Raw genomic sequence first — 27,769 nt, 5'->3', positions numbered from 1 at the left:
TAAAGCTTAGGAGCATGACGATAAAATTGAAATTTCATTGATGACCGTAGATACAAAAACAAGCCTGCGGGATGCCTCGGCGTCCCTTAGAATGCTGCGGCATCCATTGTAATGCTGAAGTTTTATTAAGTCAAGTTAGACGCTGTAGCATGCAGGCAAATAATACATACAAACTTACATACATACCAACACCTATAATGCATTCAAGACACTATTGTCGTCTCGAGTCTCCCCCGCGCAGAATGCGTGGGAGGGTAGTCGTATCAGTGCGATTGCCTGGAGTCGCGTGAGCGGGCAGTCGGGCTCAGACCGCCGCAGAGTAAAGACGTGGAGTGAGAGGGTCGAGTCGATATTTATACACCACAATTAAATACACATACATGAGTCACCACAGACGCCATCTGCATCGGCACGCTTCGGCTATACCGGTGTGCGTTGCGCCTTAGGGTTGCCAACAAAGTCATAGAACGTGGCGCGGAAAATCCTTGCAAAAATTTAACCCGATTTTTCATAAACAAAAGTTTAATATTGTCTGAAATAAACTTATAAACGTTGACGAACAGCGGCTGAGAGTTTAATAATTGTTGCTCTGTGGTAGTTACGAACACAAAATAGTTGCGCGAAAGTTTCCAACAAAATAATCTACGGCGCGTTAATTCGGCCAGTATTTCGCCAGTTCATGAAGAGTTATTATTTATATTTTACTAGCTGATGCCCGCGACTTTGTCCGCGTGGAATTAGGTTTTTTTTAAATCCCTCTTGGGAACTCTTTGATTTTCCGGGATAAAAAGTAGCCTATGTCACTCTCCAGGTCTTTATATCTATACTCATCCAAAAAATCACGTCAATCCGTTGCACCGCTGCGACGTGATTGAACGACAAACCAACAAACAAACACACTTTCGCATTTATAATACCTAAAGGTACTGATTTTTAAATTGAAAGTATTACAATAAAACTAAAAGCTAGCCTATCTAATTACTATACAAATCATGCCCGCGTGGAATGCTGCCGAGAATACTGGCTGCATTTACGCACGTCGTAGGTGGAGCATTGACCCCAGTTTTACACGTTATACATTGCTGGTTTGAAAAATACTAAATCACAAAACTACAAAATGAGGCAAATGGTTATTGGTATTGGATTGTGTTTAGGTAGTATAAAAATAACGCTAAGTTTCTGTTAGCATTCTGGTTACATCCTGTATATGTAGTTAACAAGAACTCCACGAAAGTTATACACTTCACACCAGGCCAAAAAGCGGCAGTGTTTGTTTGACCGTTTCACAAAAGTGGTTTTTCCTTTCGTGTTGCCTGCATTTTATTTGAGTGCCGTTTTCGAAAATATTCTAGACTAACGAGTGCACCTCTACTGTCTAGTTTTAGTAATACTTTTTAGGAAATAAGTGATGTTTTGCTCCAGTTTTTAATAAAACTGGTCAAGTGCGAGTCGGAATCACACGCTAGCGGTTCCGTATCATCGTTCAAGAAATAACACTCTTAAATTTTAAATTTTCATGACAGCCATTTCTAAATTTTATAAAGTAGGTAATAGCTTATGCCCGCGACTTCGTCCGCGTGGACTATACAAAGTTTGTACCCCTATTTAACCCCCTTAGTGTTTGAATTTACAAAAATCCTTAGCGGATGACTACGTCATAAAAGCTATCTGCATGCCCAGCCTGATCCGTTCAGTAGTTTGAGCTGTGCGTTGATAGATCAGTCAGTCAGTCAGTTAGTCAGTCACCTTTTCATTTTATATATTTAGATTTGTTGCTATAGCGGCAATATAAATACTTACACACTCTTTACCTATTACGGCCACGCTCGGCCCGCTGACAGACAGACGGACGGACAGACGGACGGACGGACGGATGGATGGACGGATAAATTATGAAAAAAAAATACCCTTTCCAATGCGTCATTATTAATGTCGCTTTTACACGGAACACGCGGAAATCTTTCTACGTTTTTAAATATAAATACCATCTTTGTCATTTCAAAGTTTTCGTTCACGAAATTGTTTCCACTGAACCGATTTTTCTGTCAGGCGATTCAAAACTTTGTTATAATGAGTTCAGGGTTGATAATAACGTTATGGCTTGAGGCAGTAAAACTTCTTATCGCGGTAATTTCGGGGAGGTAAGATGAAAAACATTTTGAGGAAAAGTGCTGCTAGAAGTGATTAAAAAATTCATCATCATCATGATCAACCCATCACCGGCTCACTACAGAGCACGGGAGGGCGATTGTCTAAAACCTGCATCAATCATTATTACAATCTCAATTGTTCTGATTGGCTGAATTTGTTCGATTCTTGTTGCAACAATGCATTGTGGCCAATAGTGAGCGAGCACTAACCAATCAGAGATGATTGCGATCGTGACATTGTAGCTGTCAAACAGCTGCGGTAGGGCCACGGGTCCCCTCTCAGAGTGAGAAGGGATTTGGCCTTACCTGACGTATGCATCCGCTAAGAAAGGATTTTTGAAAACTCAACCCCTAAGGGTAAATAAGGGTTTGGAATTTGTCTAGTCCACGTGGACGAAGTCGTGAGCATAAGCTAGTCTTATACTAAGCGTACTGACAGGCTGACAGGAGTGGGGTCACCAATCGAAACATGTTGAATACTAGGAAGCGCCGTATCTAGTGGGACATTTATATCACTGGTTCTGAATAATTCAAGATGATAACGGCTGGAAGAGACGTTATCGTTGGAGGACGGCGCCGGGCGCACTGATTCCCCTTTGTCATATTTCGGCGTAAGGCTTCAGACTATTTTATGGCTTCCTAAAAGTTGTAAAGCTATGGTTAATCATTAGATTAGTCTGGGTTGCTTGGGAACTAAATATGTTATTTACAATGTACAGTCTGTACAAAATGAGTTCTCACGTGCCTTTTTAACTTTATGTGTCAACTGTCAAGTAAACGAGGAGAAAAATCGCTTCATAGGTTTATTTGTGAAATTTTGTCTTAGTAAATGAAAATACTCGAATTCTATAAATACTTATTATAGTCCCTTTCTAGGTACTAATTATGAGGAAAGGGGACCCACGTCATGATGTCTTTGCTAATTCTCTGTTTGCAGGGCTTCATTCGCAAAATTCTAATTGTTTTTGTCCCAGAGTTTAAGTTTGAAACACACTAAACGCGAGCGCGGCAAAATAGACGTCCACGCTGCGCTGGCGTGCCTGATCAGACACCTCTACAGTCGTGCCTCAGTTCGTATCACCAAATATACAGGGTGTAATTAGAACGCTGGCAAAAACGAAGACAGTTGATAGTACTGATGATTACTGATATGATACCAGTAAAAAACGCGAAAAAATATATAAAAGTCCTATATTTGGTAAAAGTTCACGATATATTGCAGATAAAACATCTGATTGACGGCGAATGAACGTGAAGAAGTCAACGATCGTTGCAAGGCCACTCGAAGTCAATGCCGTGTCGTAGGCGGGGCACTGACCCGAGTTTTGCACGCTATACATTGCGGGTTAGAATAATACTAAATCACTAAATCTACAAAATGAGGCGAATGGTTATTGGTATTGGATTGTGTTTAGGTATTATAACAATGACGATAAGTGTGCAATAAGCTTGCGCTTGACGACAACTATGCCTGAGAAACAGATCAATGATGAGGTCTAGGTTGGAGCGCGCTTGCCTAGAAAATGCCTATTCACTCTTGTCTTGAGTTCAAGTTATACTTGGCAGGAAAAACGGACACGTATTAGCAGTTATATACACGTACCTACAGCGGTTCGTATCATAAAATGTTGTGCGTGCAGTTGCTCTCGCGCTTTGACTGCCCAGGCCTTAATTTTATTTTTGTTCCTGAGTTTATTTAGGGCCGCGCTGGGTCCGTATTTAGAACAGGTATACAGGACTTTGTGACTTTTGTAAGAGAGGAATGGTAAAGGATCCTTTTTGTGTTGTTTACGAACGTCTGTTGACTTGATGAATTAATTACAATCTCGTATGAATAAGTTAATAACTTTAATGTTAATACAAACTCGTCTGAAATAAGTTAATGTTTTTGATGTTTGAAATGAATTAAAACTTATTAAATAGCTAAATAATGCTGATAGCGATTTCACCTGCGTAAAACATGCTGAAATAGTGCTGAAAACTTATGAAAATCATATCAACACCTTATTTGCCTAAAAATAAAACCGGCCAAGTGCGTGTCAGGCTCACGCAATGAGGGTTCCGTACTACAGTCGTATTTTTTCGACATTTTGCATGATAATTCAAAAACTATGATGCATAAAAATAAATAAAAATCTGTTTTAGAATGTACAGGTGAAGACCTTTCATATGATACCCCACTTGATATAGTCACTTACTTCGAAAGTTGAAAATACTAATTATTAGTTCATGACCACAATTTAATTTTTTTTGTGTGATCTAACCCTAAATTCACGGTTTTTAGATTTTTCCCCAAATGTCAGCTATAAGATCTACCTACCTATCAAATTTCATGATTCTAGGTCAACGGGAAGTACCCTGTAGGTTTCTTGACAGACAGACAGACAGACAGACAGACAACAAAGTGATCCTATAAGGGTTCCGTTTTTGCTTTTGAGGTACGGAACCCTAAAAACATCTTGCTTACTATACAATATTTTTAACCGACTTCCAAAAAGGAGGTGGTTCTCAATTCAGCCGGTTTTTTAATTTTTATTCTATCTCGCAACAGGTCACAACCCTATAAGAATAGGTATAAAATTTGAACGTTGTTAGGAAACTTCCCCGCTGAATGGATATCTACTCATGTGACAATAGTCCAACCGCCGAATTTTCGGATTTCAGTTCCATTAACCAACCATTGAGCTAAGCTATTGAGTATAGATGTTTTATCTTACCTCTTGGTCCTGTGCTAACTTGGCACTGATAAAGTGCATCGTCATCGATGGAAACGTCTCTTATATCCAGCGAATAGTCTCCTGGAACAAAGAATTAGATTTCAGAAATTAATTTACCCATTCCTAACAGGTTTGGTGCTCAGACTTGGAGGGACCAGGTCTGACGAACTGTCAAAAGTCCAAGTTCAAGGTTTGCCATGGAACGCAGTATACTTGGTATTAAACTAGCATATTAAAAAAACTGTATTTTTGAAAGTTCACAGTACATTGCAAATAAAACATCTGACTGACGCTAGAGGTCAACGAACATTAGGTAAATAGGCCACTCAAAGTCAATGCTGCGTCGTAGGTGGGGCATTGACCTGAGTTTTGTACGCATAATGTATAGATAGCGGGTTTGAAAAATATTAAATCAGTAAAACTTCGCGATAAGGCAAATGGTTATTGGCATTGGATTGTGTTTAGGTAGTATAATAATAGCCCTAAGTTTTTGCTAGAGTTCTTCTATTATGTACTAGAATCTAGATGATGCTCGGATGTTCGTCCGCGTGGATTTAGGTACTTGAAAATCCCGTGGGAATTCTTTGATTATCCAGGATAAAAAGTCTATGTCCTATGTCACTCTCCAGATCTTTAACTATATCGATCCGTTGCTCAGTTGCGACGTGATTGAGGGAGAAACCAAAAAACCAACAAACAGACATATTTTCGCATTTATAATATTTTGAGTAGTGATGTTGGATAAATCTTTTTTTTTTTTAATTTACAGACTAGCGCTTCGCTGCAATCAAACCTGGTGGCAAGTGATGACTGATGATGCAGCCTAGGACGGAGTGCGCTTGTCTAGAAGATGCCGATTCACTCTTGACTTAAAGGTACCCATATTATAATTGGAGGGGAAAACTGATACTGGAAGGGTGTTCCAAATCTTAGCGGTTCGAATCAGAAATGAGGAGGCACATCGCTTCGTACGTATCCGGGGAATTTCGACTACGTACGAGTGCAAACCTTGGCGATGCCTTGCGGTACGATAGTAGAAAGGTGAAGGAGGAACCAGGTTGAAAAGTTCTTCATCCTTACCTTCTTCATCACTCCCGATCATCTTGTACCGCTCGTACCCCATCAGATGGCGATGCGTGCCGAGACCAAAGTCGTCCTTTGTCCATTGCAGCTGACCAGCCTTATGGACTACGCGACAAGGCAAAGTCACTCTTGATCCCACCACTGCACTCTGTAACAAAAAGAAAATCTGTTGACTTAATTTTAAGAAATACTTAAAAGTTGCCATTTTAAGGCATCTATTATTCCCGGTTTGTTTTGAGCGCGACATTTTGCCTATCCCAGCTTATAAAAGCAAAGAAAACTTTGAAGATCATGGCTATACAGGGTGTAACCAGAACGCTAGCAAAAACTTAGCGTTATTGTTATATTACCGAACAAAATTCAATACTAATAACCATTTGCCTCATTTTGTTGTTTTAGCGATTTAGTATCTTCCAAACCCGCAATTTATAGTGCGTAAAACTCGTGTGAACCCGCCTCCGAGTGGCCTACTTACACAACGTTCGTTGACCTATAGCGTCAGTCAGGTGTTTTGGAACAAAGGAAGCAAAGGAACCCTAGGAACTTATTTTTTCTTTGATTTAATGTCAACCATAGCCTAATATTTGACATAATATCGTCGATTCAGGATCTAGTAGTGATGAAGTCGCTGGTCTAAGCTTTTTTTTTTAGTTGAGATAATATTTTTTATAAAAGAAGAACATACAATTAGCGGCCTTACCGCTGTGAAGCGATCTCTACCAGGCAACTATTTTGAAGAGGATTTAAAGGCTAGTGAAACTGGGTTTAAGGTGCACGTAAGTTGTTAGGTAACATAAAGATAATAATTATCCCACGTGCGTCCCGCAGTCAAAACCGCGGCGCGTGCGCGGACGGACTCCCTTGAAAAAGGACCCCGGATGGGTTCGAAACTAGTCGGGCTAACGTCGACTACACACGTGAGTAAGCCGGGACAGATAGTATTTATAATAATTATATAAGTAATATGTATATTAATAGGCACAGAAATGCCTAAATAATAATATTTAGGTAAAGATATACACAGGTACATATATAATACATAAGCTTGTATTTTTGACAAGTATTTTTACCTTCTAATGAGGTACCTACCTACCTAATACAGTGAAAAATTCATAAAACTCCACGTTGGTATAAGAGCTCTGCACTTTGCCCCTACAAAGATGTTTCCTTTTTGTTGAGAAATTCATAAATGTTGCCATTTTAAAGCATCTATTATTCCCTGTGCGCTGCGAGCCCGACATTTTGTCCACACCGGCTTTTATTAGGCTAAAAGAGAATACCGTGTTATAACCTTATAACCTGCGCACAAGGATATTTACTTGGAGGATAGAGGCTCTGTTAATTCTAGTGATATACAGGGCGTAACCAGAACGCTAGCAAAAACAAAAACAGGTAATACTACTTATGATTACCTACTGATATGAAACCACAAAAAAAGAACGCAAAAAATATATTAAAAAATCTTACATTTTGTAAAAGTTTACAATATATTGCAAATAAAACATCTGACTGACATTACAGGTTAACGAACGTTGAATAACTAGGCCACTCGGAATCAATGCCGCGTCGTGGACATTGACCCGAGTTATGCACGCTATACATTGCGGGTTTATAAAATACTAAAACTACAAAATGAGGCAAATGGTTATTGGTATTGGATTGTGTTTAGATAGTAAGTATAACAATAATGCTAAGTTTTTGCTAGCGTTCTGGTTACACCCTGTGTATCTGTTGTTAGGGACTAGTTGTAACAGGTGCCAGAAGCATGCGCTGCATTTCAGACGCTTACTTACTAAAATTGTAGGAACTTCTATTCAACGGATAACATCACGTTGCCAACGTTGATACAATTTTAATAGGCACCCGAAACGCAGCGCCCTGGGCGCGCGCCCCAGGCGCCTAGTCCCTTAAACGTCAAAGCTTTCAAGGAGAGCCAACCTAATGTTTTCATGTCGTTAGCCTTAGTGTCCCATCAACATCAGTATCATAATGTTCTCCTGTGGCGCCCGTTCAGTACTTGCTCGATGGCTCTTTCCCAGGGCGCAGTCTTTTCTTTCTCATACTTGTCTCTATGTAGTCACTCTCTCCTTTCTGGGGCAGACGTCACAGACACAGGGAATAATAGATGCTTTAAAATGGCAACATTTATGAATTTCTCAACAAAAAGGAAACATCTTTGTAGGGGCAAAGTGCAGAGCTCTTATACCAACGTGGAGTTTTATGGATTTTTCACCGTATTAGGTAGGTAGGTAAAAATACATAAGAAGGTAAAAATACTTGTCAAAAATACAAGCTTATGTATTATATATGTACCTGTGTATATCTTTACCTAAATATTATTATTTAGGCATTTATGTGCCTATTAATATACATATTACTTATATAATTATTATCTTTATGTTCCCTAACAATAGGCACCCGAAACGCAGCGCAATGGGCGCTTTCAAGGAGAGCCAACCTAATGTTTTCATGTCGTTAGCCTTAGTGTCCCATCAACATCAGTATCATAATGTTCTCCTATGGCGCCCGTTCGGTACTTGCTCTATAGATCTTTCCCAGGGCGCATTCTTTTCTTTCTCATCTTTGTCTCTATATAGTCACTCTCTCCTTTCTGGGGCAGACGTCACAGATATGGGAGATTCCCGTTGCCAATCGTGGTGTCTCCTGTTACTTCTCCTGTTGTAGCATATCTGTCTTCACTCTCGCTCTCCCTGCCCTCCATTGCGCTCGTCGAGTGCTCTTCCTCCTACTCACTGCCATCCTCTTCGTCTTCCTCCTCTCCGCGTCCTCTTTACGCGGACAACCCTCCACCTCCCATGGCCACACCAACCTCTCGGTTATATGGGACGAATCGCGCGAGGGCGCCCATTCGGTACTTGCTCTTGGCGTTTTCCCGGGCCACCTTCTTGACTCCCTACAGATTATTTTATGTCTTCTCCCGGGTCTCCTCTCAGAGTGAGAAGGGGTTTGTCTTAGTCTACCACGCTGGCCATGTGCGGATTGGTAGACTTCACACACCTTTGAGAACATTATGGAGAACTCTCAGCCATACAGGTTTCCTCACGATGTTTTCCTTCACCGTTAACGCAAGTGATATTTAGTTAATTAAAATGCACATAATTCCGAAAAGTTAGAGGTGCGTGCCCGGGATCGAACCCCCGACCTCCGATTAGAAGGCGGACGTCCTAAGTACTAGGCCATCACAGCAGACTGGGTACCCATACTTATTCATACTTTTGCCACTTTGTCCTGTCTGTTAATAATAAAACTTTACCATAATCCCTAACTTTCGCCAAAGCTACCATAAATGTTACAGTTGTAATAATGGAATAACATAATCTTTTAGTACCTCGTGTGGAGGGTCATAAAACTGATAAATGGTAATGCAGGTCCGACTTACTGATGTAAGGTCTCGTTGTGGGTTTCTACAAGAATAGGAATTGTTATCCAAAACTATGGGAAACCTAACAACTATTATTATCGACTAGCTTATGCCCCCGACTTCATCCACGTGGACTACACACATTTCAAAACCATGTTTTCCTTCACCATGTTTTCCTTCACCATTACACCAAGTGATATTACTTAAAACGCACATAACTCCGAAAAGTTAGAGGCGAGTGGCCGGGATCGAACCCCCGACCTCCGATTAGAAGTAGGGCGTCCTAACCACTAGGCTATCACAGCTATTATCCCTTTAGAGATTTAATTTTCGAAAATCTTTTCTTAGCGGATGTCTGATGTTTGTTTTCTTAGTGAATCCCAATGTTATAAAACTGCCTAGGTTTCATGCCAAAATTCCAAGTTTCTAACCTCAATGCTCAGTGGTTTAGGCTGTGCGTTGATAGATCAGTCAGTCAGAAAAAATCTAGATATTTAAAGATTGCTAAGGTGAAGCCCTAGTCCTATCATCATGAAATAAATCCAGCCTTCTAAACCTCGCTGCAAAAGACAATATTTTACTACAGCAAAACAATGAACCAAAAGCTTAATTTGCTATAATCCGCTGTAACAGGTCGAATCTGTGTATGGTGCAACATGCAGCATGCGAAATCCCCGCCCGCCCTCCCACTGCTAAATATGCAGGAAGAATCAGCCACCAGACAAGCAATACGCAGCACCACACAAATCCCAAACACACTTGACGCACGTTTCGCCCCGACACCGGAGCATCCTCAGGAGATGTAGACCTTACAATGCAAAATTGCTTTGCAATTGTGCATTGCATTTCGCATGCTGCATGTTGCACCATACAGATTCGACCTGTTTCAGCGGATTATAGCAAATTAAGCTTTTGGTTCATTGTATATCATGGACTTCCGCAAAGTAACGCCTGCTTCTATACAATACATCAAAACATTCACAATCCTTTATTATTTCAAAGTAGGTATCTCTTTGATTTACGCAGCATCCGTGTTACTTAAACAAATTCCAAGACCAGCTCAATTAGCCGATTTGAATCAAAAAGACCCTTCTCTAATAAATAAATTTCCCTGAGGAACGACCAAACATCAAAGTTGATAATAATTTCAATTTGAGCAACCAAAACAAACTTCAGTACTGAGTTATAGGTCACTTTGTTGTCTGTCTGTCTGTCTGTCGGTCTGTCAAGAAACCTACAGGGTACTTCCCGTTGACCTAGAATCATGAAATTTGGCAGGTAGGTAGGTCTTATAACAGACAGTCGGGGAAAAATCTGAAAACCGTGAATTTGTGGTTACATGACACAAAAAAAATTAAATTGTGGTCATGAACAAATATTGCTATTTTTAACTTTCAAAGTAAGATTACTATACCTACTAAGTGGGGTATCATATTATGAATGGGCTTTATTTGTACATTCTAAAACAGATTTTTATTTATTTTATAAATCATAGTTTTTGAGAGCCTTAATAGCTCAACTGGTACCTAAGGAGTGGACTGAAAACCGAAAGGTCGACGTTTCAAACCCCGCCCGTTGCACTATTGTCGTACCTACTCCTAGCAGAAGCTTCACGCTTAGTTGGAGAGGAAAGGGGAATAGTAGTCATTTAACATGGCTAATATTCGTTAAAAAAAAACGTGCAAAATGTGGAAAAAATACGACCGTAGTACGGAACCCTCGCTGCGCGAGTTTGACTCGCACTTGGTCGGTTTTTTTAGGATAAATGTAGCTATCTATCAGTGAAAGAATGTTCAGAATCGGATCTCCCGATCCGGAGTTTACCTCCTACGTCCAATATGTACACAAATTCCGGGTTACCTAAACAAATTCCTTAACCAGCTCAATTAGGCGATTTAAATCAAAAAGGGCCCCTGTCTAATAAATAAATCGGAGTCCCTCAAGACCGACCAAAAATCAAAGTTGCGAACCTCAGAATATTAATTTAGGAAATTCCATTCCATAAATCAAACTTTCCTCCCGATTCCGAACCTTGCTTTGATAAGGGTGTAGGTATAATGGAACGAAAATGTTAAGTGGGCTCAGTTCGGTGCTTTCTTCATACAAACGTAGGAGGGTAATTACTACATTATTTGATATTCAAAACTAAGTATTATATCGGTTTGTCTTGCCACTATCTAGGTTTATTGATATATTAAACATTGAAAAAAATATTGATTTTAAAGTTACGAGCCTCAAAAGATTCCTATTTTAACACTAAATTTATGACAACTTTGGGCGTAAATAAATAAAATTAGGGGTATGAAAATTCTAAAACAATTTAACATTAGACATAGTTTATTTATTCATTAATTGAAATATCTTTATTTTGCAAACATACATTTAGTTTTTTTTCTCAAAAATACTTTTCCTAAACCTTTGATTTCAGTGAAAATCATCGTGCCTCTCACCTTTCTCATACAATGTCAAATGTAAAGCAATTGGTTAGGTTGAGCGTACTGCATCACCTTAAGAGAAAATTGTTCATATTTTTGACGCGAGACATTTTGACGTAACTGTCATTTTGATATTTCTCTCCCGAATCGTTATTTTATCGCTGACTAGCTTTTTCATACGACAGTTGGCATAATATTTATAGCCCATAACTCGATAAGCGCTCGGGGAATAGAATCTTTAGTCACGTCATTATTTCGGAGATAAACAACCTACACATACAAAACTTTATCTCTTTATAGTATTAGAAATCTAGCAAACGGATTTTTATAATTTTTTAATTAAGATACAAGTTACCCCTTGACTGCAAACTCACCTGGCGGTAAGTGATGATGCAGTCTAAGATGGAAGCGGACTAACCTGGAAGGGGTATGGCAGTTTTTATTAAACCCACGCCCCTGGGGTTTCTACACGATATCGTACTGGAACTCTAAATCGCTTGGCGGCACGGCTTTGCCGGTAGGGTGGTAACTAGCAACAGCCGAAGCCTCCCACCTGCCGGGTATCGAACCCGGGAGCTCCCACTAATAAGCCAACAGCGCTTACCACTGCGCCAAGAAGGTCGTCAGGTTCCTACAGATTTCTTTTTATTTAGACTAATTCTTGGCTGCCAAATGTCATGATTCTAGGTCAACGGGAAGTGCCCTATAGGTTTCTTGACAGACAGACAGACAGAGTACAAACAACGAAAAAAACTAATTTTATCAAAACTATGTATACGTTGTTAGGTATACCATAAGCATATATATTGCATGCTAATAGGCAGAACCTGTTGGCTGTACCTTTTTGTTTTTGTAATATCTCCATTGTTTACCCATATTCGCAATAAAGAAAATTGAATTGAATTGAATTGAATTGAATTGAATTGAACAAAGTGATCCTATAAGGGTTCCGGTTTTCCTTTTGAGGTACGGAACCCTAAAAATATAAAATTGTCTGTCTAACATTGTGTAGACACCTTTATGTTTAACATAAACAGTGCAAGTTGACTGAAGTTGGTTGTATTGAAAATATCAACGGATATTAAAATTCCTTTGCCCGAGAGACGTTGGGAAGGTTTTTCTTGATTTTATTTACGGTTTTCCAACCTCGAAAAATATTGAAGACATTTTACTTACAATAATTTATGTGCAGAGTTTTTGGCTAAGTAAAATAACGTGTCATAATAAATCTTGTTTACAAATAAAAGGGGAAACTTATTGACTGACTAATATGTATCAAAGTAGGTACTGCTCGAACCGCTGTAACCTATCAAGAAAATTGAATTTGCAAGTTCTTTCTATAACTATGACTTTGATGAAATTTGGTACAGAAATAGCTTGCATCCGGGGAAGGACATAGCCACATAGGCTACTTTTATTTCCGGAAAATCAAAAGTTCCTACGGGACTTTTAAGAACCTAAATCCATGCGTACGAAGTCGCGGGTATCATCTAGTATTTGATAAATAATAATAATTTGTAGAGAGTAAAGCGACCTGGTAAATTGATCCAAAATTAATTAGCCAGCGTTAAAATATTTGATCGGCTTAAAGAATTTAAGGAAATCAGAACACTTATTTTCAGTACTAGTTCATTATGTTGCGGGTTATTTATTTTCAGTATTAAGTACATACTGATATTTATAATTTTTTACTAGATGACGAACGTGACTTTGTCCGCGTGGACCTAGGAATCCCGTGGGAATTCCTTGATTTTCCTAGATAAAAATTAGCCTATCACTCTCGAGGTCGTATAAAAAATTAATTTGGTTATTTTCGACGCAAGCACGTAAAACTTTACGAACGCGACTTTGGCTCATTGGCTGGGCAGCGCCATAATAGTACAGGAGAGAGAAAATACAATGGGTAGCCCATTTTATTTTAGGCATACTATAGGTACTGTTACAGACCTTCGCATTTGTCGGAGTCCTACGACAACTCGCGACTTTTGATACCCAAACAGCGAATATTCGAAAAGTTTTTGAGTAAATACATCTTTTATTTACTCAAAAACTACGAGCCAGCGCGTGCCAGGCCTTCGTTATTTTATAAAAGCTGAATGTTTCTCTGCGTATTTTCCCCAACACAGAGAGCAACGTTCAGCGACTATGAAGTTTCGATCATCGTGGCTTTGGGAGACACTTAGTGTCGTGGCAACCCCCTGCCAGACGCCCTTAAAGTTTAAAAGTTTAAGGGTGTCTGGCAATGCATGACGTGATTTCTAGTACTATTCCGAAGAAAATATAAAAAAATTACTTTATACTTTGACTTAAGATATTTACACCTTTATTACATGTTATGTCCGAAAGCCACCTGGCTCTCTCTCTCTACAAGTGGCATCCCAGTCCTCTAGTTAGTAAAATAAAATATGATGTCAGTTGCAGAATGGGATGTCACAACAAAATCCAGGTTTCCTTTTCGCATTTAAAAATACCGTAAAAATGCTAAAGCAGAAACGTCCGGAGCATAAATTAAATTTCGTCTGCTTAACTGTTATTTCAAGCAAATTTCGACGTGACTAGGAAACGCTAGACACATTTTAGAGTTCCGTACGTGCGAATAAAAAACGCAACCTTTATAGTATCACTCGTAGTCGTGTGTCTGCCTGTCTGTCCGTCTGTTACAGCGAATTTGCTCCGAATCTACTGGACCGATTTAGTTGAAATTTAGTACGCATAATATTTTTTAAAAGAATATTAGCCATGCTAAATCAGGACAAATATTCCCCTTTCCCCTCTAACTAAGCGTACCTAAAGCTTGTGCTAGGAGTAGGTACGACAATAGTGCAACGGGCGGGGTTTGAGCCGTCGACTTTTCGGAATTTAGTCCGCTCCCCAAACTTCTATCACTCAAATACGGACGCGAATCGTAAATAAATGTATTTTGAATACTGGGGTCACTTTTAAGGGGCAACTTATGAATTAAAAAAAAAAGCCGTGTGACATGCGTGTGACTGACGTAACCACCTATAGGTATTATAAATACGAAAGTGTATTTGTTATTTGTTAATTAGTTGTTGATTTGTCCTTCAATCATGCCATAGCGGAACAACGGATCGACCTGATTTTTTAGCTTTAGCTAGTATCATGGTTCTAATTTTCAAAAAAAAAGTTCGAGGGTTATTTAAAAAAAATAGATGTCATAAAAAATATTCGCCCTTCATCTCCAAAACTACTGAGCCTACAATTTTGAAAAAAATACAGATAAAATAGATACTTTAGAGAGAAATACACACTTTACATATGAACATCGTACGGAACCTTCTGCATGCGAGTTCAGCTCATACTTGTCCGGGTTTTTATTTATCGCAACTATGAAAAATTTCAGTTTCGTGATGTCAAGCTTAATGAACTTTTAATTTTTTTCTACGCTTAAGATGATAGCTGCAAGAATATAAAAGTGAATTCGTCTGCATGCATTTAGGTTTTACAAAAATGCCGTAGAGACTTTTTTCTTTTATTCAGATACCAGTTAGCCCTTGACTGCATCTCATCTGGTGGTAAGTGACGATGCAGTCTAAGATGAAAGCAGGCTAACCTGGAAGGGCATGTAGATGCGTGGATGACAATTTAAAGATTTTTCTTGCATGTGTAAAAATGATTTATTGCGCGCAGACCGTTGGTTAGTTTTTAACAAACAGAACAAAAGGAATTTATGAAAACGTCAATCGATACAAAAATATATAGAAAATTGCGGGTGGTTATAAAAATATTATGTTGCATGAACTGACATTTGGAAAAGATAATAAATGTGTGATTTTAGATTATTAATGTTTGATTCCAAAATATTAAACATGAGTTGTAAAAGTGACTAATTTATCTATATGCAATAACAAAATACTATGAAGAAACAATTAAATAATTAAGTGAACGTTAAAATTAGGAGTCGACGAATTAGTACGCATTTGCTGCGAAAATGTTGTAGGCGCTTCAACAGGGCATACACAAGAGCTAACTTGTATAATAATTGATAGATCAGTCAGTCAGGACAATAATTCATTAGTGTACGAGTATGTATACATAAAATGCTGAAATGTGTCGGTCAGTAGGTACTTCTACGATATATTCACAAACCAACCACAGTGATAATTTGATTTTCCGGGATATAAAGTATAGGGTTAGAACGTAAGCAGTTTAAAGATGCGTATAAAAAACCGGCCAAGTGCGAGTCAGACTCGCGTACTGAGGGTTCTGTACTACAATCGTATTTTATCGACATTTTGCACGATAAATCAGAAACTATTATGCCCAATAAATAAATAAAAATCTGTTTTAGAATGTACACGTAAAGCCCTTTTATATGATACCCCACTTGATGTAGTCCCTCACTTCGAAAGTTGAAAATACTAATTATTAGTTCATGACCACAATTTAATTTTTTTTGTGTGATCTAACCCTAAGTTCACGGTTTTCAGATTTTTCCCCAAATGTCAGCTATAAGATCTACCTACCTGCCAAATTTCATGATTCTAGGTCAACGGGAAGTACCCTGTAGGTTTCTTGACAGACAGACAGACAGACAGACAAAGTGATCCTATAAGGGTTCCGTTTTTCCTTTTGAGGTACGGAACTCTAAAAAATATAGAAAGTTTGTAATATGGATATCTTTAGCTGGTAAATACGTGCTTAGGCACGAGAGGTACGAACTCCTACAACTAATCGTGATGGGAAAAGTTGCCGGTAGAAGAGGCATGTGGCTGCGCAACATCCGGGAGTGGACGGGAATTGCGAGAGCTGCAGAAATATTTCGCCTCGCGAAGAACAGAGTGGAATACTCTAAGCTGATTGCCAACCTTCGCTAGTCGGAAAGGCACGCAAAGAAGAAAAAGAAGAGCTACAGTTCTTGCAATTCACGAAGGCGATTGGCTCATGTCGAATCGGTATAAGTAAGGTACACTGAATGTGTGCGACTGATTGGTCCGACATGCACGCACACTTACGCAATGCCCGTGTATCCGACGTAACAACAAGTAAAGTCCACTCGCCTTCGTGAATTGCAAGAACTGTAGTAAATATTGAAATTCAAATTATACCTGATCTTGTGGTTCAATCGCGAACTTCTGCTGATATGCGCTCACACAACTTGTCAATAAAAACAGAAATGCCAATATCTTCATCAGAAACATTCCAGAAACTATCCTTAGTAATAGAAACAGTGGATTGGCATGTCTACTAGTTATTCTTGATTTGGCAGCGTTTTTTAGTATCCCTCGCCTTTTAATATTCTCTTTAGGTATATCTACGTCTTCTATTTTAAAATCTGCTAGGTTTTCTTCTAGTATTTCATTCGCTATCTTATTTTCGAGTATAATATCTCCGTTTTCATCAAAAATATTAGTTTTGAACGCAACTTTATCTGTTTCGTCGGTGTCCATTTTGATTTATCGTCGTTAACCTTTATAGCCATAAGGTACCTACTCTCATTTAAGTTTTTTCTTCAATTGTATTTCTTTTTTCATCTGAAACAAAAAAAAATTAGATTACATTTATTTCTTATTCATTAATTACAGTTAGTTCTCAGTTACAGTTTTACAGTTTTTACAGAACTTTACTTATGGTTACGTCGTATACACGGACATTGCGCAAGTGTGGGTGCATGTCGGACCAATCAGTCACGAGCAAGCGCTCGCTAACGCACACATTTAATTCCGTTACTTTATACCGATACGACTTAAACACAAGCATGAACCACGCGCCCTCAAGAAATGCAAGAACTATACCCACATTAACGAATGAATCTATGTTCGCAACCAACAAACGGTAAACTACAATTTTGGCGAAAATCACTTTTTAGCACAATTGAACTTAGAATTTCATCTATCATAGGTTTTTCAGAGATCCGAACCAATATAAAAGAATATAATTAGACGTAAGATTTTTTAACACTTTTATTACCTGATATCTCTCAAAGCCACCATGATCCAAACAAACGTTCCTACCAGTGTTGAGGAAAATAGAGAAACTTTCAGCTTTTATAAAATAAGGAAGGTCTGGCACGCGCTGGCTCTTAGGTCATTGCATGCCTCTACAACTCTATCTATTGCGTTACTAGGACCTCTTGTTTCCGTAGCCACAAACCACAAAAAGGTCGTAAAATATGTGTTGAGGAAAATAGAGAAACGTTCAGCTTTTATAAAATAAGGAAGGTCTGGCACGCGCTGGCTCTTAGGTCATTGCATGCCTCTACAACGCTATCTATTGCGTTGTTACTAGGACCTCTTGTTTCCGTAGCCACAAACCACAAAAAGGTCGTTAAATATATGCGTTACAATATTTTAGTGTACACATGCGCAGATATTAAATTATACCGCAAAAATAAAGCCGCAGGCGATCATCATGGCGGTCGCTGTGAATAATTACTCCAATTCAACATCGCCGACGGAAATATATCATAAAGGCGACAATTTAGCGGGTTTTATCATTATTTAAAGCTGTGGTAGCCTAGTGGTTAGGACGTCCGCCTTCCAATCGGAGGTCGGAGGCTTTACGTTACGTTTACGGCCGTGCTCTGTAGCGAACCCATCGCCGGCTCACTACAGAGCACGGGTCTCCTCTCAGAGTGAGAAGGGTTTTGGCCATAGTCTACCACGCTGGCCATGTGCGGATTGGTAGACTATTCAAATATTATCTAAGTATATTTATTTATTTGAATCAAATCTAAAACCGGTAGTCCGTTATCTTAAATCCTAGCAAGCAACCACTAAATCAATACACTCCAAGAAATACGGCCCGGTTATAAATTGGAAAATACATAAACCCGTCCGGTTCCGTGCCGTAGAATGAACACACTAATAAATAATTCGGCTCTGTTGCAAAGACGGCAGTTTCTACTGCATCGCTTTGAGCGGGGAGGACTTCCGTTTATCCAAGTAGCGCCGGCTCATACTGCCGGAATTCATTTGCTTTATATTAACCGGATCAAAAGCAATATAATATATTCTATTGTAGCTACAAGATAGCACAGTTCACGACTGTTATCCAGCTTGGGACAAGAATTTAAAAAAGTAACAAGCAAGTCTTCGTCTAATCTAGCAGGCGTCCAAATTAGGCTTTGAAATGGTATCCTGACATGGGCCGTCTAAGGCACGTGCAAAGAAATTCAAATATTTCCTATATTTATTTATACTTGAATAAAATCTAAAACCGGTAGTCCGTTATCTTAAATCCTAGCAAGCAACCACTAAATCAATACACTCCAAGAAATACGGCCCGGTTATAAATTGTAAAATACATAAACCCGTCCGGTTCCGTGCCGTAGAATGAACACACTAATAAATAATTCGGCTCCGTTGCTAAGACGGCAGTTTCTGCTGCATCGCTTTGAGCAGGGAGGACTTCCGTCTATCCAAGTAGCGCCGGGTCACAGTACCGGAATTCATTTGCTTTATATTAACCGGATCAAAAGCAATATAATATATTCTATTGTAGCTACAAGATAGCACAATTCACGATAGTGACCAGCTTGGGACAAGAATTTAAAAAAGTAACAAGCGAGTCTTCACCTTATTTAGCAGCAGTGGCGTAGCTAGGTAACCAAGGGCCCTGGGGCAAATCTAAAAATGGGGCCTCACTGCTAACTAAACTGGTTAGGTTTTATCAAGTAAAAATATTAAATATACAAAAACTTTAAAAATGCTAAGCTACTTTATAATCAGCTCTTTTTCGTGCACTGCAGGGAAGTAAATTAAAATATTAAACATAACAACATAAATTACAATTAATACTTGGTAGGTATTGGCACAGGATCCGTCAAATTGACAACACTACCAACCCACAGGAAGAATTTAGGGGAATCCCCTAGGTATAACTTTCGAAATTCTCTCAACTGAGTTGCCATGATTAAAGTCGGGTTGCAACCTGTCATATTTATTTTGAAAATGAGAGAAATTTTCAAAAGTTCAGTTCGATCGAGATTTTCTTGTGAGGATTCGAGGGCCTCCTGAGCTTGAGGGCCCCGGGGCACTTTCCCGCCTAGCCCCTAGGTAGATATGCCACTGTCTAGCAGGAGTCCAAATTAGGCTTTGAAATGGTATCCTGACATGGGCCGTCTAAGGCACGTGCAAAGAAATTCAAATATTTCCTATATTTATTTATACTTGAATAAAATCTAAAACCGTTAGTCCGTTATCTTAAATCCAAGCAACCAACCACTAAATCAATACACTCCAAGACATACGGCCCGGTTATAAATTGTAAAATACATAAACCCGTCCGGTTCCGTGCCGTAGAATGAACACACTAATAAATAATTCGGCTCCGTTGCAAAGACGGCAGTTTCTGCTGCATCGCTTTGAGCAGGGAGGACTTCCGTCCAAGTAGCGCAGGGTCACAGTACCGGTACTCATTTGCTTTATATTTACCGGATCAAAAGGAATATCATATATTCTATTGTAGCAACAAAATAGCTTCAAAATCGAAGGTCACACGCTGGCTCTCTCTTTATAACAATGAGGACAATTTTCCTTATAAACATCAGTAACGGTAAACGATAACGAGTTCAGACACAAGTTCATAATACTACAAGCTCAAGAAAACAATGGTTTAACTTTTTACCACTAGTAGTTAAGCCCGTGTGAAACATTATATATCCCGTATATAGTAGTAGAGGTTAAATAAATACGATTCCCTCGTGAAGATGTGCAAATGTTACCTACCTTATGTGCCTTAATTCTGGAGATGAAATAAATTAGAAAAACCTAAATCCAACGAGAAGTATCCTATAGGTTTTCTTGACAGACGGACAAAGAGACAGACAATAAAGTGATCATGTAAGGGGGTTCCTTTTGCTTTAGCGATACGGAACCCAAAAATCATATTATTATACTTATGCATTTTCCTAAAATTATTGCGCAGCTGGTATTATGACTCCCCGGTGGAAATGCTCATAGCGTTTCCGTCAAAGAGATTTAATTAAAGAAATAGAGCGGCTATTATTATTTATTTATTTTACATCTGACATAATAATATTGATATACTTAATATTTATATACATTTAGCTGTTGCCCACAAAATCGTCCGCGTCCCGCGGGAACTATATTTTCCCGTAGATTTTTCAAAAAATCTTTTATACAAACCTTCAACACGAAAAAAATAACCAATTTGGTGCAGTCGTTCGGAAGTTATGCTCGAACGTACATTTCAGCGATTTATATTCATTTATATAAGATTTAAAGTTCCATTCCCAAAATACGCCAACGGGACCCTATTACTAAGTCTCCTATGTCCGTCCGTCTGTCTGTCAGCGGGCTGTTTTCAATTTCTATTGCTGCTGCTATAACAACAAATAATAAAGACCCAAGATGTCGAATTTCAAAATAGCCGTCATTCAAATTAAAAAAAAATACAGTGTTACATCTTGCTTAGTGCTCAAGTGGACGAAGCGCCGGAATAACCAACTCCTTAGATGTTATAAGATTAATGTGTGGCACAATTTAAGAAAAAACGTTTTTCTTTTTCTTTCTTTCTTTGCACTGTGTTAATAAATACAGGATAGAACAATACAATACAAGCTAAAAATATTATAGTAAGAACACAAGACACTCATATTAGTGAGTAAGTAATTATTATCCCCACAGGTGAAATATCAAAGACGTGACATATTTTCAATGGCGGAAATCCTGGATTTACGATTATTTATTTATTTAAACAACTTTATTGTTAACAAAATTATTATTATTTAGATTATTGTTTAGACAAGAAAAATACAATAAGAGCGTTCTATAATAATTCCGATATTAAATTATGCCATTGATGCTAGAGTGAAAAGTAGACAAATAGCTCTTTTATGACGTGTAACGTTGTCATATCTATCTCTAATACAACGTTAAAATAGTCTTTGGTTTCATTACATTCGTATGCAAATTCTGTAATATAATAATTGAACTCTTCCTCCCATGAATATGTATGGAAACAGTACATTTCAACTACTGCGTTTAATTTATTTAAGCACATCCAGAGTGCAAAAAGCGTTGAATTAATCTCTAATGGCTAACGAAACTATACCCTAAACAAAGGAAAGGAAATACATCACTAGGTACCCTTATTATAAATGCGAAAGTGTGTTTGTTTGTTGGTTTATTTGATTGTTGGTTTGTCCTTCAATCACGTCGCAACGGTGCAACGGATTGACGTGATTTTTTGCATGGGTATAGATAAAGACCTGGAGAGTGCCATAGGCTACTTTTTATCCCGGAAAATCAAAGAGTTCCTACGGGATTTTTAAAAACCTAATTCCACGTGGACGAAGTCGCGGGCATCAGCTAGTATACTAATATTATAAACTAGCTTATCCCCGCGACTTCATCTGCGTGAACTACACGAATTTCTAATACCTATTTTAGCCTCTTAGGGGTTGAATTTTTCAAAAATCCTTTCTTATGCCTATGTCATAATAGCTATCTGCATGCCGAATTACAGGCTGATCCGTCCAGTAGTTTGAGCTGTGTGTTGATAGATCAATCAGGCAGTCAGTCAATCAATCAGTCAGTTAGATTAGAGTGAAAGTGTGTCTATTTGTCTGTGTGCTAGCTTTTCACGGCCCATCCGTTAAAAACTAGCGCTTGGCTGCAATCAGACCTGGTGGCAAGTGATGATGCAGCCTAAGATGGAGCGCGCTTGCCTAGAATTAAAAAAAACATTTCGAACTGTTTAGTTTTTACATCTAATAGCACTCAGAGCACTATCAATGCAATTGATAAATTGCTAGTGCACCGACAATGCACTAGCAATGTCGGTGACGCGATCTTGAAGTGTTTACCCATCCCAAAATCGCCTAACGCTCCTAAAGGAGTTTTCACTTCAAAAAGAAATATTTTCTTTGCCCACAAAATCTTATTTTCTAGTCGAAAAACGTAGCGAGCGCCAAATTCAATTACTACTTTAGAACAAGCAAAAGAAAGGCCGAAATTATCTGACTACAAAGATTTGCGATGTCAAAGAACTTAATTCGTAACTTGAAATTGGACTTAGACTTTCAATATTCAAATGAGACCCTATACAATTGTATTAAAACTCAATTCAGTTTGGCAAAGGGACGATTCTGTTTTACGTTCTGGATCCGTTCCAAGCATGGTTACACAGTTATTCTTTGTAAGCCCGTACCTATCGAATATTATCATTTAAAATTATTCGCGCGTTCTATAGATTACGTTTTAATAGTAATACCTGATAAAGGTTTTCCTTAAGATTTTCTTAGATTGTAGAAGACTTAAGAATTCTTAGACTGAAGAAGTGTTGTATATACTCCAGTATGTATACAACGTATGTATACTGTAGTGTATACAACGTGAGTTATCGCCCAAGTTAAATTTTTAAAAAATAAACTTGCGACAGACGTATGGACGGACAGCGGAGTAACAGGGCGAGATCTATAGAGCGCACTCTGACTTAGCTTAGACTTGACAGAGTTAAAACGAGACAGAGCTCTTTCACATAAATCTGTCTCATTTTAACTCAATCTTAAGTCTGAGCAAACTCAAAGTACGCTCTATAGATCTCAGCCTTAGTGATAGGGTCCCGTTGGCACCCTGTTTTGAGTCGAGTAGACTAATTATATTTTTGACAAAATAACTTAATGACTAGAGTCATTACAGTCATTAAATGTTAGTGTGAAAGACTAGAGTTGCTAGAGTCATTACAGTCATTAAATGTAAGTGTTGAAGACTAGAGTTGCAAGAGTCATTAGAGTCATTAAATGTTAGTGTTAATGACTAGAGAGAGAGTCATAAGAGTCATTAAATTTTAGTGTTAATGACTAGAGTTGTTAGTGTTAATGACTAAAGTTGCTAAAGGTCATTAGAGTCATTAATTAATGTTAGTGTGTATGACTAGAGTCATTAGAGTCATTACATGTTAGTGTTAATGACTAGAGTTGCACGAGTCATTAAATGTTAGTGTTTCACTAAACTATTTTCATTGAAAATAATTCTCTTAACTTATATAAGTAGGTAGGTTTTCTTCTTAGAACCCTTTATCGACTTCTATTCATTATTCATTAAATTAAGCTGCTTTGAAAGTTTCTACGAAATTGCTAGAGCTTTTCTGTAAGACTAAATTGCGTTATCTTGTAAAATATAAATTAATAGATCCTGTAAAGACTTCTATATTATAACTAGCTGAGCCGCCCCGGCTTCGCTCGGGTGGAATTTAGAAAATCGAGATGGGGGTTGAATTTCCAAGAATCCTGAAAACTGTTTTCTTCATTTGTGACCGAAAACCCAAATATCATCATAGATCACACATCATATCATATCATCACATATCATAGACTTGAAAAATGACGGACTTTCATATAGCCCATGGGACTTGTCCTAAGTCAAAGTATATAGCTCATGTGCTCCTGACTGTATCACATTTATAACTATAAATAACAAATAAACTGTACTTATAAGCACTGATTCTACAAACCCTACATCTTGGGTCAACCCTAGGCATCAACCCTACAAATTGTATTGTGTGGCCATTTCGTGATTGTCGCACAAAATATTCCTTATGGGCTTAAATGTTGTATCAGATAAAAATTCCATGAACATTAAACGGTCAAGCCATACTTTTACCAAGATAATTTTCAAAAATCCTTTCTTAGTGGATGCCTACGTCATAATAGCTATCTGCATGCCAAATTTCAGCCCGATCCGTCCAGTAGTATGAGCTGTGCTTTGATAGATCAGTCAATCTTTTTCTTTTTATATAATTCTAGCTTATGCTCTCGGCTTCGTCCGCCTGGACTACACAAAAAATTTAAAGCCCTATTTCACCACCTTAGGTATTGAATTTTCTAAAATCCTTTCTTAGTGGATGCCTACGTCATAATAGCTATCTGCATGCTAAATTTCAGCCCGATCCGTCCAATAGCTTGAGCTGTGCGTTGATAGATCAGTCAGTCAGTCACCTTTTCCTTTAATATAAACTAGCTTATGCTCGCGACTTCGTCCGCGTGGACTACAAAATTTCAAAACCCTATTTCACCCCCTTAGGAGTTGAATTTTCAAAAATCCTTTCTTAGCGGATGCCTACGTCATAATAGCTATCTGCATGCCAAATTTCAGCCCGATCCGTCCAGTAGTTTGAGCTGTGCGTTGATAGATTGGTCAGTCAGTCAGTCAGTCAGTCATTCAGTCAGTCAGTCAGTCAGTCACCTTTTCCTTTTATATATATAGATTTAGATTTCTCATCTAGTACCTAATTCAAACTTGGTTTTGAAAGTAGTGAAGTATAAGTACCTATGTAGTGAAGTATAAATAAGTTTGAGCCTCAATAGCTCAACCGGTATAGGAGTGGACTGAAAACCGAAAGGTCGACGGTTCAAATCTAGCCCGTTGCACTATTGTCGTACCTACTCCTAGCACAAGCCTGACGCTTAATTGGAGAGGAAAGGGGAATATTAGTCATTTAATATGGCTAATATTCTTAAAAAAAAAAAAAAAGTTTAAATATGAAGATGGTGATAATTCCCCTTAACATGTTAGCATAAAGATTTTACTATCGATGGTGATGATTAGGTATCGATAAGAAGTTTTAATTGGTGCGATAAAACGTGGACATGAATTGGTCATGTCGTTTTAGGGCTCATTTCTTTTAATTGACCGGTAGCTATAATGATGTAATTAAATAAGCTAGTTATAGTGGCGTAGTGTTGACTTGTTCTAAACCGGCCAAGTGCGAGTCAGACTCGCGCACTGAGGGTTCTGTAACAGAAGAAGTAAAACGGTAAGAATATTGGTAAACGAGATAAGGGGAGAACGTATTTTTTTCAACATTTTTCACTATAAATAAAAATCTGTATATATAAGTAAAAATCAAAAAAAAATTAGAATATACAGGTAAAGTCCTTTTATATTGTATACTTCCATCTTTTTTGTACCAACGTCCTTACAAATAAACGATTATTTATTTATTTGTTTATGATACCCCATTTTATGTACCAAATGAAGTATTATAAATAATGGGGGTCAATTTTCAAAGTAAGAAAACTATAGTTAACTTACTTTAAAAATTGAAAATACTAATTATTTGTTCTTGAACACATTTTTTTTCAATGATATAACCACAAATTCACAGTTTTCGGATTTTTCCCTTTACTTATGCTGTACTATGACATTACTACCTGCCAAATTTCACGATTCTACGTCAACGCGATGTACGCTATAGACACGACAGACTGACAGACAGACAGCGAAGAGATCCTATAAGGGTAACTATTCTTTTTGAGGTACGGAACCGTATTTGTTCAATACAAATTTCACGCAAGCGAAACCATGCTACAATCTAGTGCAAATTATAATTAAATGGAAAGTTGAGGACGCGCCGGGTCTCGAACCCACGCCCGTCTGTGTGACGAGGTACTAAAAAATATAATAAAAGCACTCTAATAAATTAATTGGCCTTTCAGTGTCCGCAATCAACGGGAGTTCGGCATTTCTTTTTTAATTAAAAAGGTGGAACCCATGTGAGGGAAAAGGCTTCACCATTTTACAGAGATATTTTGAAAATGGCGAACCCTGTCCAACATTTCTATTGTCGAATACTATCTATATATCATATAAAAAGAAAAGGTGACTGACCGACTGACTGACTAACTGATCAATCAACGCACAGCTCAAACTACTGGACGGATCGCGCTGAAATTCGGCATGCAGATAGCTATTGTAACGTAGGCGTCCGCTAAGAAAGGATTCTTCAAAATTCATTCCCTGAAGGGGTAAAATAGGGGTTTGAAGTTTGTATGAAAGTCTGTCAGTTTTGAAGTGTCTATAAAGTAGTTTTGTAGTTAATATTTTTGCAATAAGCAGTATGATATATTTTATTAAGCTCATAATATTATGTTAAACTGTTAATATGATCAACCCTAGGGTATAAAATAGGGGTTTAAAATTTGTGTAGTCCACGCGGACGAAGTCGCGGGCGTAAGCTAGTTGTCGAATAAAATTCGTGAAAAAGGGTCGAGCTTTTAGAAAATATTATTTTTAATACAAACATTAGGACTAACACCTATGTAATCTATACTAATATTATAAAGAGGTAATTTCGTTAAGTTTGTTTGTAGGGGGTAATCTCTGGAACTACTGAACCGATTTTGAAAATTCTTTCAACAATGGAAAGCTACATTGTTCCTGAGTGACATAGGCTATATTATATATGTATATACACGCGGGCGAAGCCGCGGGGATCAGCTAGTAATATATAAAAGGTAAAGCTGACTGATCTATCAACGTAGCTGACACCTACCTCCTAGAAAGAACCTATCTTCCAATCAAGTTTGTACCTACTAGGATTTATAGTTTCTGAGATTTCGTGATTAGTCAGTCAGTGAGTGAGTGGTATTTCGCTACTATACATATACTAACTTCCTTCCACAGGTAGAGTCGAATTACACTAAAGAAAGCAACCGCCGATTTTCTTGCTGGTTCTTCTCGGTATTGGAACGGTATTCCAAATCAGTGGTAAATTAAACTAGTTGACGATTCAAAAGCACTTGTGAAAGTTTACTTGAATAAAAAAGATTTTTTTTTAAATACTAGGCTATCACAGCTTATCAATAGATCGATATAGGTAAGTATTTATTAATCACATAGTATTATTTTATTTACCACCGAACCGCAAGACGTCGCGTCGGGCGAGTTGCCATCCTTGCGTCGTCGACATCCCATCTACACGCACAAAACGTTTTGCATACGCATGGCTAAGGTTTGGAATACTCTTCCACGATAAGTGTTTCCTAACAATTACAACCCGGGTATCTTTAAAACAAGATTGAATAGGCATCTTCTAGGTAAACGCGTCCCATCATAGGCCACATCATCACTTTCCATGTGGTGTGATTGTGGTCAAGCGTTTGCCTATAATGAATTTAAAAAAAACCGGCCAAGTGCGAGTCAGGCTCGCGCAATGAGGGTTCCGTACTACAGTCGTATTCTTTCGACATTTTGCACGATAATTCAAAAACTATGATGCATAAAAATAAATAAA

General features: G+C 38.1%; 1 protein-coding gene across 2 annotated transcripts in view; it reads right to left on the bottom strand.

Moving 5' to 3' along the window:
- The window catches only part of LOC117993838 (irregular chiasm C-roughest protein-like), a 100,213-nt gene that overhangs the window by 52,460 nt on the left and 19,984 nt on the right, over positions 1–27,769 (bottom strand). For both annotated transcript variants that reach the window (XM_069507126.1, XM_069507127.1), the window contains exons 2-4: positions 16,837–17,262; positions 5,948–6,098; positions 4,868–4,948 (exon numbers count right to left, since the gene is read on the bottom strand). In XM_069507126.1, coding sequence (XP_069363227.1) covers positions 4,868–4,948; positions 5,948–6,098; positions 16,837–17,178 — 574 coding nt within the window. In that variant the 5' untranslated portion in view covers positions 17,179–17,262. The remainder of the gene's footprint in view (positions 1–4,867; positions 4,949–5,947; positions 6,099–16,836; positions 17,263–27,769) is intronic.

This window comes from Maniola hyperantus, chromosome 25 (genome assembly GCF_902806685.2).
Source record: "Maniola hyperantus chromosome 25, iAphHyp1.2, whole genome shotgun sequence".
Classification (NCBI taxonomy): domain Eukaryota; kingdom Metazoa; phylum Arthropoda; class Insecta; order Lepidoptera; family Nymphalidae; genus Maniola; species Maniola hyperantus.
The sequence above is the reverse complement of the archived record's forward strand: the minus strand, read 5'-3'. Positions and strand labels throughout refer to the sequence as shown.